Source organism: Sylvia atricapilla, chromosome 17, assembly GCF_009819655.1.
Source record: "Sylvia atricapilla isolate bSylAtr1 chromosome 17, bSylAtr1.pri, whole genome shotgun sequence".
NCBI lineage: Eukaryota > Metazoa > Chordata > Aves > Passeriformes > Sylviidae > Sylvia > Sylvia atricapilla.
In genome coordinates, this window is record NC_089156.1 from 8,688,797 (window position 1) to 8,705,364 (window position 16,568).

Genomic DNA, 16,568 nt, shown 5'->3' on the forward strand with positions numbered 1-16,568 from the left:
TCGGGGCGCGCGCGCAGCGCGCACGGCGGCCCCGGCCCGACGGCGTGAGCCCCCAGAGCCGTGAGTTCGGGTCCCGCTCCGGCCCTTCCCCGCTCCCTCCCCTGCCCCGGGGCCGCCGCAGCCTGCTCCCCGCCGCTTCTCCCGGGACCGGGACACAGTGCTCAGTGGGGACGGCGGGGCCGCTGGGGCCGGTGTCGATCGTGGGGCAGCGGTGCTCTGGCGGGGGCCGGGCCGGGCGCTGACCGCACGGGCGCCCGGCAGTGCCGCCCTCGGGGCTCGGCCGCGCCGCTCCGCACGGTGCCGGGAGGCCGCTGGTGGCCCGGCCCCGCCGTCTGAGCGTTTAGAGGGAGGTTTGGGTCGGAAACGAGGGAAAATTCCTTTATGGAAAGGGCTGCCCGGGTCAGAGGTGGAGGCACCACACTTAGAGGGATTCCACAGCCGTGTGGATGTGGAGCCGGGGGACAGGCCAGCGGTGGCATCGGCAGTGCCGGCGGGGCGGTTGGACTCGGTGGCCTCTGTCCTTTCCAGCCCAGATGGTTCCGTGATCCCGTTCTGTCTGCCGGCAGAGCCCCGCGCCTCGCCTGTGCTTGTAAACACCTGTAACAAACGGGACGTGGGAGGGAACTGGGGAGCTGTTGTGGTTTTATGGCTGGTCATGAAATGTAGCAAACCGATAAGGAGAAGTATACATTTAACTATATGGCAACCAGCTAAAAACCCGATATGGGGTGGTAAGGTTGGAAGGCTCGTGGACGTTCCAGGAGCCCCGGTGAGCACTGGTGTGTCGGAGGAAGCTGGCTGTGAGGGTGGGCTGGCTGGTGCAGCATTGAAATGGAGAAGGAGGCACCGCAGGCTGTGAATTTCCGAGCTGTAACGGGGCAGGGAGCCGCTGTTTCTTGCCTCTGGCTGTGCCAGCAGCTGCCAGGGCTGTGGTGAGTGTCTGAATGTGGCAGGGTTTTGTACAATTATTGTGTACAGCTGTGATAAATCTCTCGGGCACTTTAAAAAAAAAAAAAAAGTATGTCACTTTACAGTTCTTACTCCTTTCAGTTTTTCTCTTTGTGTTGGGGAAGCAGCCGTGGTGCCTTGCTCCGTGGGGGATGCTCTGTCAGAGCACAGCCCATGCCGGTACCAACGTGAGCGCTGAGGTCCTCGGTAGCGAGTCGGGAATAAGGGTTACTTCTGCTTTGGAACCAGCAGAGGCCGCTCCTCGATGTCTTTTAAAAGGAAAACCATCCTGGTCTGCAACATTCCTGGGAATTTATGTATAGCCCAGACACGCACGCTTTGGTTGGGAGTTTTACTTCTTTGAGCCTGAGGATGGACTTGGACATTAATAGTACAGTCTGTGAGTGTTTCCTAGTTGTACTTTGCTGTAGTAATTGCGGTTTTTTTCAACATTCTTCTTTGAAGCCAACATGTCTCGAGAGACTGGAGGTGAAACACAGCAGTCTCAGAGCGGCCAGCAGGCGCAGAGTGGTACCAGTTCCTCGTCCAGCGGGTCACAGAGCACTAGTCAGTCTTCCTCAAGTTCTGGGACTCTCAGTTCCTTGGACACTGTTCCCACTCAGGAGCTTCCATCCATCCCTGAGGACCAGGAACCTGAAGAGTTGGTTCCTCAGCCTTGGGGTCGACTCTTTGCACTTGCAAAAGGTTTCAGCAACTGTGGTATGTGCATACTGTAATAAACCTCTTAGTTTCTTTGTAAAGAAAAGTTCTGAGCAGCCTCCTGAAGAGCAATGTCTTTTCATTTTCAAATTAGGTACTAGCAAATTTAGGTATGCAACCTTTTGCTAAAATGTTTTATTCCATACTGCATCCCAGTGTTTACACTGAGTACTGGGATGCACAGCTTCCACAGACTTACAGAAATTCTGGGGTATTCATATTCTTTGCTACATGCTTCATTTAAGAAATATATATCTTTTATTTAGTTATATATCTCTATATTGCTGAAGGTGAACTGAAAATTACCACTGCTAAAGAGGGTAAAATTATGAAAGGATTTGACAAGGTGTGGTGCTTTGTATGAGTTAGGAAAAGCTTTGTTCTATGGGCAGAATCTTGTCTTTGTTATGGTATTCATTACCACTTGGAATCATTCTGTAGTGCCATGTTATTAACTTCCTGCAATGTTCTGTTCTTTTTCTGCTTTACTTTCCCTCCTCTGCAGACTGTGTGAATGAGGAATACTGGTTTGGGAGAGATAAAAGCTGTGATTACAGTTTTTCTAAGCTAGGGTTGTCTGAGACTGGCTTTTACCAAAACTATAGCAAGAAGCACTTCCGAATTTTCAGGGTAAGTACCAAAAATGTTAATTCTCCATCTATTTGGGCATAATTCAAAAGAGACTTTGGGCCAGAGATCCTAAAGAAATCAGAATATCTTCAGGGCTGAGTCCTTTAACTTGACTTTTGGCAATGCCCCATTTATATGGTTTATGAAATAAACTCACAGTCTCATTTTTTGAGTCAACAATAGTTAATTTCTAGAGTATCGTGTCTTTGTTATAAAGTCATTTGTTCTTTACTGCATCTTTCCTATTTCTTTCTCTTTGAGGAAATGGGTCCAAAAAATTCCTTTGTTGCCTACATTGAAGACCACAGTGCAAATGGGACATTTGTTAATAGACAGCTCGTTGGAAAAGGGAAGAGGCTTCCACTGACACACAACTCTGAAATTGCATTGTCCTTACAGACCAATAAGGGTAAAATGTGCTTTAACTTCAGTACGTTTTTCATATATTGACCAAGAGGTTGTTTCTGCATTGATTTGTTTGTTGGGAGCTGAGCTGCTTCATGAGCACAGATCATTAATAGATGTTTTAGTATTCACATAAAAATTATCCATGTGCCTGTCAACCCTAGGGAAAAATATCAAAAGGAAAATTTAAAAAATCTGCATCAGATAGAACTTTACTAAAATATAAACTTTTATAGTTATTTTCCTGGTTTTGAAACATTTTTGGGCTTCAGTAGCTGTGCATATGATGTGGGAATAGGGGAAACAGACTATTCAAGAAAAGTTGAAAAAAAAAGGCCCAGATACCTAACCAGATGCTGCATAATAAATAGAAAATCCTCTTAAAAATAAACAGGGCTGGGCTTTTGTTTCTTTGTTTTTGATTTTCCACTAAGGTGCTATCTTCTTTATTATTACTTCTCTTTGATCTCTACTGGGACGTTGAAATTTTTCCTTCTTTTGTCCTTAAATGTAGTTAATTAGTTAAAGACTGTTATGAATTTAATCCCAAAATGTAATTTTTCAGCAATAAGATCACCATGCTAACCCATGGTTGCTTTATTTCATAGCATGTATTTAGTTTTTCCTCTAGCAGGAAGTATTTTCTCAGTTATAGTGTCATCTATAAAAGCTCATGAAACATAGCTGTTTGTTGTAATAAAAGTTTTAAACTTAATAATAGGAAAATGATCTCTACTTGTCTTCCCAGTGTTTGTATTTTCTGATCTTACTGTGGACGATCAGATGATGTTTCCTAAAGAATTCAGAGAGAAATATATCATGTCAAAGACTTTGGGGAGGTAAGTATCCTTCTTCCCTGAGTAGAAAGGGTTAGCTTCATTATCATAATCAGTATCTTGTGGTGGAATTATTATCAGTGTTAACTTAGCTGCTGTTTTAAAAGGAAAAAGGGAAAAAATTATAACGTGTGAGTAAACATGCTCTTTACAACAATTTAAACAGGAATTTTGGCTTTGTCTTTCTAATTGGCTTGGGGTTTAGAAAAAACGTTACAAAGCAGCCAGCTCCAAATTATGCTTTCATTTGCCTGCACTTGTTACACAGATTTTTAACAGAGCTGTGCTTTTGTTTTAGTGGTGCCTGTGGGGAAGTCAAACTGGCATTTGAGAAGAGCACCTGTAACAAAGTTGCAGTGAAAATCATCAATAAACGGAAGTTTATGGCAAGTGGCCTGAGCGAGGCAGTAAGTATTTCTGTCTGTCTGTCTTGGCCACCTTGCACTGGTCCTGGCGTATTTGGTAACTTGTCTGACTCCTCAGCTATCTTCAAACGAGGATTTTCTTGCTTAATGTCTTTTGTACATAATTTCAAAATGCTTTTTGGTCCTGGATGATGTACAGAAATCTGTAGGAAATGCTTGTTTTTATTCCTTGACCACATTCCATTAGGTTCATCATTTAGGACTGTTAATGGGATGCGTACAAGGGGGTGGAGTCTTGTAGGGTTTGGTTTATGTCCTAAAATGCATCAGATAGACATCATAACCAGCAGAGTCTTAACCAAAAATGTACCAACTAAGCTAATTTTGTTGAATGCTCCATCATAATACATTTTAAGAAAATTGTATGATGCCTTTTGGGAAGGGCTTTTCATGTGTCTTATGACAGAAGCCAGAATTTGGAGAAGAACAAAGACAACTGGCTTGAGATACAGTTGGGAATTATAATCAGTAATACATGCCGTTCTACAAAACAGACACAGGAGTATATCTGGAATGTTGTGTGTGGGTTAAGTTGTGTGTTCCAAGATGATTGATTTGGATTGGAACAAGAGCAAAAATAAAACCCTGCTGGGTTGATTTCATTAGCTGAGCCTAAGCCACAGATTGTAGAATCTGTTTATGTTATCTTGCAAAATAGAAGAGAGTAGCATGTAATTTTAGGTTGGCCCATCTGCAAAGCATCTTGGAGGGAGAGAAGCTGTTTAAATACAATACAAGTATATACACACAAGCAAAAAGTATAATACAAGCAAAAATAATTTTATTCTGGTTTTAATTTGGAATTCGTTGGGGATTTCTAACCTGCAGTGAAATTATGTCTGGAGTAATATCTTGCTCCAGATAGTGACAGCACTCTATTTATTTAATTTACTGAAGGCACCTGATCATTTTATGGAAAAAAAATTGTATGTTATGGTCACTTACAGTAGTAAAAGGCATGAAATGATGTCTTTTCTGGTATTGTCTCTTATTTCTCACATGTCTTATTCCAGAACAGCTCTGTCTTACCCAATATGGTATTTGATTCTTTTAATAGAATTCAGCTTTAAATATCAATACAGAAATTGAAATTTTGAAGAAAATAGATCATGTGAGTGTTACTGTACATTTTTATTCTTTTTTTTTTGCTCCCTCTCGTATGTAATTGTTTAGCTTACTGACCTTAGTTTAGTAACTAAAGAGCAATTTTATCCATTTAGAAATGTGTTAAAGAAGATACATAGTTTTCCTTGTAAATTATTGAATGGGTCATTTTTTCTGAAGTATATCATATCCTAGCAGATTTAAGATTTTAAAGCTTTGGATAATTGAGATGTAATTTGAGAAGAAAATCACAGAAGTTTTAACCTGAGCCACTTGCAGAAATTTTTCTTTGATGCAAGTTTTTGTAAATGCTGCGAAATAACTAAATACAAAGACTAGTTTTCACTGGCAATTTCTTGAATTTGTTTCCCCTCTTTCCTCTGTATGTAAAATAGATAAAATGTTGAGGGTCTGATCTGGGCTGCTTGCAAGTCACTTGTGTTAAGTGTTAGTTTAAGTGACCTGGTTTGAAATACTGAAATAAGAACTTTAGGATTAATTTCTACAAATTATTCTATTTGTGAGTCCCTGTTTGTGTTCCCTTTTCTGTTAGCCCTGCTTAATCAAGATAAAAAATTTCTTCGAAGCAGAGGATTATTACATTGTTTTGGAACTGTAAGTAACCTGTTTGAAAGTAGATGCATAAAATGAAAGCGTTTTTTCCATAGCCACAAATGAACTGGGGAGGTTTTGTTTGGTTTGTTTTCCTTTTGCTGGCCTCCACTGTTCTCATAAACCTTGGTATGATTAGGAGCTAGGATAACCAGGAGAAATCATCCTTCTATGCTTTGTAGGCACTCAGGGCCTGGATATTGTTTGCTCTGCTGCTGTTTTTTTTTTATTTTTGAGCTCGTAAGAGGGGACTGATCAAAAATCATGTAACAACTCCCAGTGAAAACTCAAGAAACTGACCTTAACTCTGTCATGCATGTGCTGTGTTTAGGATGTTGCTCACTCCTTTTCAGAAATATATTCTTCCTCTGTAGCCAGAATAACCAAATGTTTTGGTGTTAGTCTTGCCTAATAAGATGAATCTTCTTGGAAGTTATGTGTTGGCTTGTTAACCTGCATTTGTTTTAGGATGGAAGGAGGAGAACTGTATGACAGAGTGTCAAGGCCAGTCAAGATGAAAGAAGATATCTGCAAGTTGTACTTTTATCAGATGTTGCTGGCAGTAAAGGTACATAACTGTGAATTCTACCAAAAAGAAAAGTCAGTAAGATGAGTTTTTCTGTCACTTGTCATTGCTCAAACCCATGCAAGCAATCAGCACAGCATTCTTAACAAGTTGGTTTAACAACCAGAGAGACAGAAAAGCAGAATTCTTACTGGTGACACAGAACTTGGCTCTGCACACTGTGCTTGCACTGAGATTTGATATTTGAAGCATAATGATTTCTAAGGTGGATTTTTATTTCTTTGTGCTGGTGTTTTGGTGCTGTGGTTTTTTTCTGTTTGTTTTGTTTTCATTTTTTTTTTTTTTTTTTAAGGGATAGTCACATGTTAGGGAGCTTTAAATGTATGCCCACCTCATACACAAACTCATATATTTCAGTTATCCTGCCATTGCCATGAGAAAAAATGGAAATCTTACATTTTAAAACAAGTTAATAGTCTGTTTTTCCTTAATTGCCCATCTGTATGTATTTAGTATCTTCATGACAATGGGATTATACACCGAGATCTAAAGCCAGAAAATGTGCTACTTTCATCTTCTGAAGAGACATGCCTTATAAAGGTAAGGAAACTTACCTTTCTTGTTAATGGAGAAATTTGGGAGTGTTCCTTCACATTCTTCTTGATATTTCATTAAACATAGCCAAAAAGATATTATGGAATTAGTCATACAAACTATGAAGTAACTTAAAACATAGATTTTTTTTTTTCATAATTGTAATTTTACTTTTATGGATATTTCAGCCCCATACACTGCGTATGTATTTTCAAATCTCAATTTTTTCCTCAATAAAATCGAAATTCTTTAATTACAGACAGCATTCCCACAAATGTCCTGGCTGTATGCTGACAGGATTTTTTTTTGTTGTTGTTTTGAGTTTTCTGGGGGGGAATTAGAGTTGTGGATTTTCTTTTGTGCTGTTTTTTTTTACCCAGAGAAAGCATTGACTATATTTGCATGCTAAAATGCTTATTTTTCACATAAACTCTTCTAATAGGCCACAATACCTTTATTCTGTGATTGTCCATTTATATCCAAATCTGAGAGTACTTTTTGCTAGTGTAAAATGTGATCCTTTTTCATATCTCCCCCTCTTCCTTCTCTCCCATTCTCACTCAATAATGTTTGGGGTGACTTCTATTCATAGTCATGTACTGGAACTGGCTTGGAAGGAAGAAACTTAGTTCTACCTCCTGATGTATGTCTACAATATGATGTGTTCTAGTACAGTCCATCCTCATATGTAATGTGGTGTTACCGTTTTTAAATACGAGATTACAGATTTTGGACAATCCAAGATTCTTGGAGAAGCCTCTCTTATGAAAACATTATGTGGTACTCCCATGTATCTTGCTCCTGAGGTTCTAAATTCACTTGGGACTGCTGGATACAGCCGAGCTGTGGACTGCTGGAGTTTAGGAGTTATTCTTTTTGTATGGTAAGAAATTGTGTAGATGTACCTTCACTGGGCAGTCTTTGACATACATGGCTTGAGACTTGGCAACTTCAGTGTCTCTATGAGGAAGTGAAAGTGCGTTTAAAGCTCTACACGTATAAAAACACTACCATAGCAGATGCCTTAAAAGTGTGTCATTGCAGTGTTTCGTTTGCCATGACAAATCCTGTGTTATTGAACTTGTTTTCTTTTGTGCAGCTTGTGTGGATATCCACCATTCAATGAGCAAAATACTCAACTCTCTCTGAAGGATCAAATCACTCGTGGAAAATACACGTTCATCGCAAAAGAATGGAAGCACGTGTCAGGCACGGGTATGACTCCAGCACAGTGGGTAGTAAAATATCTGCCTCTTCTCTTGTAGTTTGTGTTTTCCTTTATCCTCTTTTCAGCTGCATGGCACATTGTGTGATATGTTTAGTTTTTAAATTAATATTTAATTCTTTTTAAGTTCACAGTTAAAGCATCAGAAAGAGCACATGCTTTATTATTGAAGAGATTTCTTAGTAGTATTTAGCATAATTAACCACACAAGTGTGGTGTGGTTAATTAGTTAGAGTGGTTAAAATACATCTCTTTCTCCTCTTTTCACTTTTTCTTCTGACTATATCAAACTGGTCTACAGACTTTGCGTAAAGATTCTTCAAGTATTGAACCAAAAATACCAGGAATTTAAGGAATACAAGCTAGAATTCCAAAAAACAAATGTTCCAAGAGAGTCCTTTCATGGTGCTAGTCTTTGAGCTGAAAGTGTCAGTCACATTTGAGGAATCATCTATTATGTTTGGCCCACTGTAAATGAAGTAGTCTGTGAAACAGTTTTTGCATAGCAAACTAAGATGATAATTACTGTCTGTGTGCATTTAGTTTTTCAAGACATTTTATATGCACTGAATAATTGTAGTATTTACTTTGGATGCTTCTTTGTGTGTGCAGAGGAGTTTCTAATAAATGATGTGGTCATCCTTTGTCTAATAAACTTATCAAATATAACTCCTTCCTGAATAGTTTGAAGCTTTTTCAATAATAAGTCAGACATTCATGAGAATATACAATATTAACATAATTTCCATAGACCTACTGGTATGTATTCAGAATAATCTGATCAAATGAAAAATAAGTCTTCCTGAAATTCCTTCATGGGAGATTTGGAGTAATAAATATGACATAAATGCCATATTTTTCACAGTGTCTACTAAGCAGCTTCCTAAGAAGATGAAAGCTTGAGATTCTGTTGAGCATACATGTGTATGTCCTGTCTCTTTCCCACCTTCCCAGATGAATAATCTGCTTTCCAAGGCACTGTAAACCAGGATAAATTAAGCTGTCTTTGCTTTTCCACAGCAATACTGAAAGTGCTGGGCTTCCTGTGCATGCTCAGAACATAAATTGTATACATGCTGAATATATCTAGGGCTAATTCTGGTATACTGAAAAGTGTTGAGTTGTGTACATATGAAGGAAAGATGGTTGCAGTCTGCAGCCCTTCCCAGGCATAGAAAAAAGAAAAGAGATCTGCCCAGCCTGCACTTTTGTGCAGTGTTCTGAAGGGGTATAAGGCACCTTTTGTCACAAGTAGTTTTGGGGTAGGCATATTTCCGATAATGAATGTATTGACCATATGCCAACCAGCTCCTTTTATTATCCTAGCTCTGGATCTTGTGAAGAAGCTGTTAGTAGTGGATCCAAGCAAACGTCTTACCACAGAGGAAGCCTTAGAGCATCCTTGGCTTCAGGTAGGGATTGAGTTTTATCTGAAAGCTGAGTTGTTCCGGGGGATAACTTGTTGATGTCTTGTGTTTTCAGATTTAGTCCCTGTAGAGAGACTGCAAAAGCAGCATGGAGTAGTCTCCTGAATACCTTCTTTCAATACAATAAGCAGCTTCTGCATCCTTTCTGAGACACCTCTTTGCAGAACTCTTTCACATGTGAGGATCAAGATGTGTTTTTTAGAGCCCAAGTCTGCCTGTGGTTCTGGCAGGATGGACCTCTCCTTTTGGACATTATAACAGAGCCCCATTTACTCAGATGTTTGTGTGGACAGGCAGTGCAGAGTTTGTTTCTGGCAAGCATCCAGTACTACTTTGTTTTTACTCTGCTGTGTAGAAATAAGTGTCCTTGGTTTGGGGAGCCTCTGAGTAGGAAGTGATGGTTTCCCTGCCTCCTGTTACAGTCTATAATTAGGTTTGAGAGGGACAGTCTCTTTAGGTGGCCTTTTCTTAATTTTTGGCTCCTCTCTCCCTCTTGTGTTGTCTGGAAGTATTGACTTTACAAGTCAGCAGGAAAAAACACAAATGGATATTCAGGTGAAAGCCTTTTTGTAGCACTTAAGAATAGTTAAATTAAAAAAAAAAAAAAAAAAAAAAAGAGATACTTGCAATACTCCATTGCGCAGGGAAAGGACCCTCTCCATTGCCTTCACCTAAGGAAATTAAGTTTAAACAGCTGAAATTCTTAGGAACTCAATGATGTTTATTTCTAATTGTCTCTAGCAGTGTATGTCCCATTCACTTCTCTTTGAGTTTCCCAGTCTTTGTTTTTCCCTTAAATATTCTATATGCTACTTACATTTTTTGCAGGATGATGATATGAAAACTACATTTCAACAGCTGCTTGCTCAGACATGTACCAATATGAATCCACCAGAAACGTCAAAAATGGTATGTGCAGTAGATATTTGAAGATTAATACTTGATGCACAAAGAAACTAGATTTTGAAGTAGTCTTTAATAAGAAAATTAATTCATTTTGAGACTTTAGAGAAATGTATCCTTGGGCTGTATGTGGCAGCCTTCTGGTTAGTTCTGCTTCCTGAAGAGCAGCAATGGATTTCCATGCTTTGTCGGCACTTTGTTTAAATGTAGAGAAACACTTGCCTAGACTTTAAAGGATTATTCCTGTATTTAGACTAAAATTGTTGAATGTATGGGGTTTTCTTAATGGATTGAAGTCACTAATGTTTAGTATTCCAGTTGAAATTCTCATGCTGGTGCAAGGTTAGGATGGCATTGTGCCATTCATTACCAGATGCTAATTAAGAAAATTGTGAACAGTAGCTCTTTCAAGCTGGGAGCAATGTCTTACATGAGAACCATCAAGTATAATTAGATGGATCTTGGGAGAGAAACATGCGTTAGTCATGCTGCTTTTTTGGTCACACTGTGCAACACCTGTAGTTCTGGAGCAAGCAGAACAGTCAGGCTCTGCCTCACCTGGTTTGAGCCATCCTTTGTGTTTTTCTTCCAGAAAGCCACAACGAGAAAGCGTCCCCATGAAAATGAGGAGGAATGTGGCTCTGCTAAGCGTGCTGTTCCTTCTACGTCCTTTCAGAAAATGAGGTGAAAAGGAAGAGAAAATGACTTTGTTAATGACAGCTTTTTTATGGGAAGCAGATTTTTTTACTAACAAGAAATCTTAATAATGGAATAAACGGTTGAGGATGTATAATTTCCAAATAAAAATAACTTTGTAAGATGGAAGTGACTGCTGTGCATGCATGAGAATCTGCACAATTAATCATGTTCTAGTCCATCCAGCTGACTCAAGGAAAGTATCAGAAAAACTCCTGAACTAAGTAACTAACAATTTTTTAGGCTAGCTTCATCCCCACCTACATTCTCTGTTTCTTCTTTTCCAATTTCTAGGTTAGGCATGGAAATAATGCTTAGTCCAGACAGATGAAGAAGGAATACTAAACTTGCTGAACTTTTGCCTGAGACAGAGCATTACCCGACACAATGCTGCCCACAGACTTCTGAGGACACTTAGACTATTCAGTTCAGATGTAAAACTTCTGATGGAGCTTGAGGTGCTCTGGGCTTCAGGTAAAGCTCCATTAAAGTAAATGCTGGACTGGCAGACTCTCAGCATTGAGCACTAGGATGGGGCTGGTTGGCTTCCAAAGCAACCATTACCATCTGCATGGTGTTTGAAAGGTGTGTGCTATGTTTATTTCCCAGAGGAGGGATGAGTAAGGGGAAACATAATAACAAGAAATGAAATGAAGATGCATAAATTCCTCTCAAGGAAGAACTAGGAATTGAACTGAGAGAAACAAACTTGCTTGTTAGGTGAAAGTTTTGAACTGTGTGCCTCTTAGTAAAGGTTTATTGATTTAATTGCTGAGTGAAAGAACAATTTAGTAACTGTTCTCCAACATGCCATCTTCTGGTTAAAGGCATCTGCTCTAAGTTGATTTGTAAAGAATAAAACCTAATGTGTTATGGAATAAACCAATGTCAGGTAAGAATTAAGATATTCATGAGTCACATTTTCTAAATGTGTCCATTGCAGAGATTTTGTGTGTTTTAATATATTTGATATTAATCAATGTTAATGATAAAATGTTGATTCTTGTACACTGATACCTTTCTTAATGGATTGGATGGAGAAACATCCCTAGGCATCTGGATAGAAACAATACCACTGGTATTGTATTCTAGGTACAATAGAATGTACTGGGGTGGTAAAACAAAGGTGTGTCTGTCCTTGGGGATGTGCCCTTTTGGTGCAAATTTGTCACTGGCACATCCTCAGGGAGTTCTGGTGCTTACTGTAGCTCATTTGAAGTAAAAGGGAACACACAGCTGCCATTTGGTACATCAAAGAATCAAAAGATGCAGTGTGTTTGGGCCAGATTTGTGTCCTGGTGTACTGTAAAAGCTGATACCTTTGGGCTGTGGTTAGCAGTCGCTTCAAAAAGACCTGCATCATTGCTGATGAGAATGTTAATTCCCTAGCTCCTACTTACACTGTTTGTTTTTAGATAGAAAACTTTTATCCTTTATTCCTGCATCCTTTTTTTTACACCCACAGTTGTTAGATAACCAGTAACTGCTTTGCTTGGGTCCTTTCCCTGGGTCCTAAGACCTGGTTCCAATGATGTCCTAAATTTGATCTCACTCATTTGAGGCAAACCTTGGGGCTGCTGGCCATGTGTTCATCATTTGATTGCAGAAAACTTTCTGAAGTTTCAGACTCATTTTTTTTCTATGGAAGACTAAGTTTCACTAAGGTGAAGCAGCATCCAATTTTCACCGAGGTAAGAAATCCATTCTTGATCACTCGTTATCCGCAGCACAAGAGTCTTGAGCATAACCCATTTTGCCTGTTCAAGAGGCAGGATGGTCACAGCAGTTGAGGACGGGTTAACCACAGTGCTGAGGCTTGCTGTGCCTGCCCAGTGCGGTGTCATGAGTGACCAGCATCACCACCTGCGGTCCATGTGGGCCCCGCTTCTCTCGAGCTCCGGCTGCCGCTGCTTTTGGCCGACGGTCCCCCACCCGTACAGCGACACAGCGACGCTGGAGCTGTGTCCTCCGTGAGGACGGAGCTCGGCCGAAGTGGCCGAGAGGCCACCGCAGCCCGGCAGAGGTGCGGCCGAGCACAGGCGGCCCGGGCCGGAGCTGCGGCGGCCGGGGGAGCGGGCAGCAGCCGGGCAGCAGCCGCAGGACGTCCGGCGCCGGCGGGCGGGGGTACCGGGCTCCGGGCGGAGCCCAGCCCCGGGGCGGGGCCGGGGCACTGCGGGTCCCGCTCAGCCGGGCCCGGAACGTGGCGCCGGGGGCCGGAGCGGGAGCGGCCTGGCGGGGGCGGCCCCGGCCCCCGCAGGAGAAGGAGGAGAAGGAGGAGGCGATGGAGCAAGAGGCGCCCCCGGCGGGGGCCGCGGCGGTGGGCCGGGCTCGGCGGGAGCAGGACGCGGAGCCTCCCCGGGTGAGCTGACGCCGGACGGGCGGCGCTGGAGCGGTCGGGGAGGCGGGAAGGAGCCGGGCCGGACGCGGGCGGCGGGGGGGAGCTGAGGGCCGGCGGCTGTCCCGGCACGGAGCGGGAGGGAGCCCGGCGGGGGCGCAGGCCCGGTGGCCCGAGGCGCCGTGAGGGGCCGGGCGGCGCTGGGGCAGCTCCCGGCGGGGCTGCGGGGGCTCCGGGCCGAGCGCTCGGCTCCCTTCTCCCTCGAGCACGTCGGGGTGCCGCGAGTGAGCGCCGCGCTCGGCAGCCCCGGGGCGGGCGGGGGTCCCGCCGCAGTCCCGGCCGGGAGGGCCCGGGCCTGGCCCCGGAGCGGGGCTGCTGTGCCCCGAACGCGCCCGGCCGCCGCTAGCTGGAGCGGGACCCTCGCGAGCACAGAGCTCGGATGTCGGCATGGGCATTGTGCTCGCTCTGGCGCCCCCGTAAACAAACTCCGCTCTCGTTCAAGTCTGCGAAGTTTGGAGGTAAGCGTGTCAGGTGTCCTCGGCAGCACCGCAGAGCTCCTTACCCCGCTCCAGTGGTGCAGAAAGTTGTTACGGGCTTCGTTACCGACGGAACTGGGAAGCCGGGGATTGGATTCAGTCAGCGCGTCTTGGGTGACAGCAGATGTCACGAATGTGGCTCTGGACGCAGGTCGGCGACCAGCGATGCGCGGTGTTATCCCGGCCAGCGCTCCCCCGGGTGGATGTCGCAGCCGCAGGGATGTCCCCGGCTGTCACCAGTGCGCAAAGTTGAAATCCAGAGAGTTGCGTGCCTAAGCCTTGTTCTCCTTCTTCCTTTGGAGTTGTTCATAATTGTAGTGTCTTTTCTTTCTCTTGGAGGTTTTCACAATCTTAGGTAATACCTCTCCGGTGCTTTCTTCTGGCGTGAAACTAGAGCTCTTCAGGTGCTAATGGAGCCCTTTATAGGCTCTTTGAAATGGTTAGGTGGCAAGTGGATAAATTCCTAAATGGATGAGTGGATGTGCTTTGAATGTTGCCCGAACAGGTGTTCCTCGAGTGAGGTTACTGTTCATGCCTGACTTCTGCTGAATTACTCGTTCATCACTCCCTTGTTGCTGCCTCTGGCTCACAGGTCAGAGGGAAAGGTCTGTTTCCTCATTGATAGTTGGTGATTTAATTTTATGTATATCTCTATACATATATATATAAAAATATTATTATTAATAACTAGCTTTAAAAATTAGGTATGAACCAAGAAGTACTGTTTAAAGTTAACTATGGATTACATAGTTGTTACTACAATTTTTAAGAACATGTAGCATGCCTTAAATTAGGGTGGATCTAACTGCTGTCATAAGTGCAGATGTCTCCAAGCTCAGTACTGGAAGCTCACAATTTCTTTGCATTAAAAAAAAAAAAAAATCTTAAAAAAACCACATTTTCTTTAGAAAGTTTTGTGTAAGCTCCAGCTAAGAAAAAAATCGGTTTCCTTCCTGTTGATAAGTTCATATCATCCTGAGGTGGCTTAAACCTGCAGTTTTGGTGGTCTTTCATTTCTTTCCACACTATTTCTGTTGAAATTCTGCTTTGTTTTGGGGAAGATTTCATGTGGTTGCCAAGGTTTAATATCTGTTCAGGAGTGTGGTTGAAGTGGCTGGCTGCTGGGAGGTTTCAGGGACAGACTTCATGTGCTTTATTTGTTCTTGGGCTCTTGTTGAAGCCAATTTCTGTTGCAGAAAAACAGTAATACCCCAGAATATGGAGAGAAAACATAACTTCTACACAACTTATATTTAAATCTGTAAAATGGTTTTTTCATAGAAAGGGAAGCTCAGTTACAGATTTAAGCTGGTTTTGGAAACCTGTATTTAGCATAAGTTACTGTCACTCTTTCTTTTCAGAATCCATTAAGAATGCCAATTTTTCTGCTTGCCTCTTTTTGGTTTTTTCCTCTTCCTAATGCTTCATTAAGTAACTTGAGCTATTTAGATAATTTAAAATGTAAAATTCTACATATCCCACTTACAGTATCTTTCTTGAAAATGATAAAGAACTCTTTAAAAAAGGTGTCTTAACTATGGACTTGCTACCCAAGACACCATCTGTATAAGGCATATTTATTTGCACTATGTAGCATTAAATAAGAGGAATTACATACAAACCAACAAGCTCTGGGGTGTAATGCTGGTGTTATGATAGAACATTTACTTTTGTACCACACTGTTTTCTTTGGTCCTCTTGGAGCAGAATGTGGATTAGCTGTTATCTCTTCTCACTCATCTTACTGGAACTCACTGGGAATCTGCTCCCTGTGGCTTTCTGGATAGCAATATGCTGTTCAGACACATCTTTCAGTGTGTATGGACAATTCTTTTATTTGGTGGATGTTCTGTAGAGAGGACTACGTTTAACAAGCTTGATCAGTGAAGACAAAAGTTCTTGTAAGGTAAGTTTTGCTCTATATTCAGCTTCCTGTTTGCTTTGGGGGCTGTTGGGAGTTCATTTCTTCTTGAAAAGGAAAAGACCAAAGAAGATTGTGTGTATTTCAACACTCCCCTTGCACGGCCAGCAAGGTTGAATCATGAGCATCTTCTTCCAGAAGAGATTTTTTCACCAGTGAAGGAAATTTGTTGCCGAGTCTGGTCTGAAGCAGATATTGTGGAAACTTCTGTCTGATGTGACCTCTGTAGTGGGAGTGATTTCTGCTGTCTTATGCTGGTTTGAGAAGTAATGTTGAGAAGCTCGTGCCATCTTCTACTCTATTAGAAATATATGAGCTTCTAACTCAGACTTTCTCACTAGATCCTCTTCTGCACCTCATTCGAACCTTATTTGTTCTGCTGCACTAAGAAACTTCTTCTTTAGTATTGTTTTAGTACATGCAAACACCTTCTGTAGCAAAATGTTAGGCAGCCTAAAGATGTGCATTACCATCACCTTCCACTGTATTAGCAGGAGAGGAGCAGTGGTGACTGGAAAGTGGGGATGACTTTCTAATGAGTGGGTTGGTACCATAATCATAATCTTTTTTTACTTGTGGTTTGAGTGCCAGAGTGACTCAGTTTTACTGGTTTTAGAGTTTTTTCTTTTACCTCATGATGTTTTACTGCCTTACGTAGTTCTCATGATAGCAGGAATTAAATAGTAACATATTCCACAAATTACCATCATAGTTTCCTTTTATTT

General features: G+C 42.1%; 2 protein-coding genes across 5 annotated transcripts in view; both read left to right on the plus strand.

Annotated features, from left to right (window-relative positions):
- Positions 1–29: 29 nt before the first annotated feature.
- CHEK2 (checkpoint kinase 2) lies at positions 30–11,964 on the plus strand. Of its 4 annotated transcripts, none has more exons than XM_066331503.1 (16): positions 30–60; positions 1,414–1,668; positions 2,174–2,298; positions 2,560–2,707; positions 3,452–3,542; positions 3,838–3,946; positions 5,022–5,075; positions 5,622–5,683; positions 6,149–6,248; positions 6,720–6,786; positions 7,515–7,683; positions 7,900–8,015; positions 9,352–9,437; positions 10,281–10,361; positions 10,948–11,039; positions 11,346–11,964. In XM_066331503.1, exons 2-16 carry the CDS (start codon positions 1,419–1,421, stop codon positions 11,380–11,382), a joined length of 1,587 nt encoding a protein of 528 aa, XP_066187600.1. In that variant the 5' UTR covers positions 30–60; positions 1,414–1,418; the 3' UTR covers positions 11,383–11,964. The 4 variants fall into 4 exon arrangements, with proteins under 4 accessions (XP_066187600.1, XP_066187598.1, XP_066187601.1 ...); XM_066331501.1 differs by having other exon boundaries at positions 6,720–6,806; positions 7,520–7,683; positions 11,346–11,963; XM_066331502.1 differs by lacking the exon at positions 30–60 and adding an exon at positions 550–769 and having other exon boundaries at positions 6,720–6,806; positions 7,520–7,683; positions 11,346–11,963.
- Positions 11,965–13,237: 1,273 nt separating this feature from the next.
- The window catches only part of TTC28 (tetratricopeptide repeat domain 28), a 108,423-nt gene continuing 105,092 nt past the window's right edge, over positions 13,238–16,568 (plus strand). The window contains exon 1 of the mRNA XM_066331508.1: positions 13,238–13,410. Within this exon, the coding sequence (XP_066187605.1) occupies positions 13,333–13,410 (78 nt within the window). The 5' untranslated portion in view covers positions 13,238–13,332. The remainder of the gene's footprint in view (positions 13,411–16,568) is intronic.

What these genes read in the sequence shown, in the direction of transcription:
- CHEK2 (XM_066331501.1), top strand. Translation starts at nt 1,419, where the DNA reads ATGTCTCGAGAGACTGGAGGTGAAACACAGCAGTCTCAGAGCGGCCAG. An exon ending in GTCCTTACAGACCAATAAGG is followed by an intron (nt 2,708 to 3,451) that starts GTAAAATGTGCT and finishes TTGTCTTCCCAG; the next exon opens with TGTTTGTATTTTCTGATCTT. An exon ending in GGAGTTATTCTTTTTGTATG is followed by an intron (nt 7,684 to 7,899) that starts GTAAGAAATTGT and finishes TCTTTTGTGCAG; the next exon opens with CTTGTGTGGATATCCACCAT.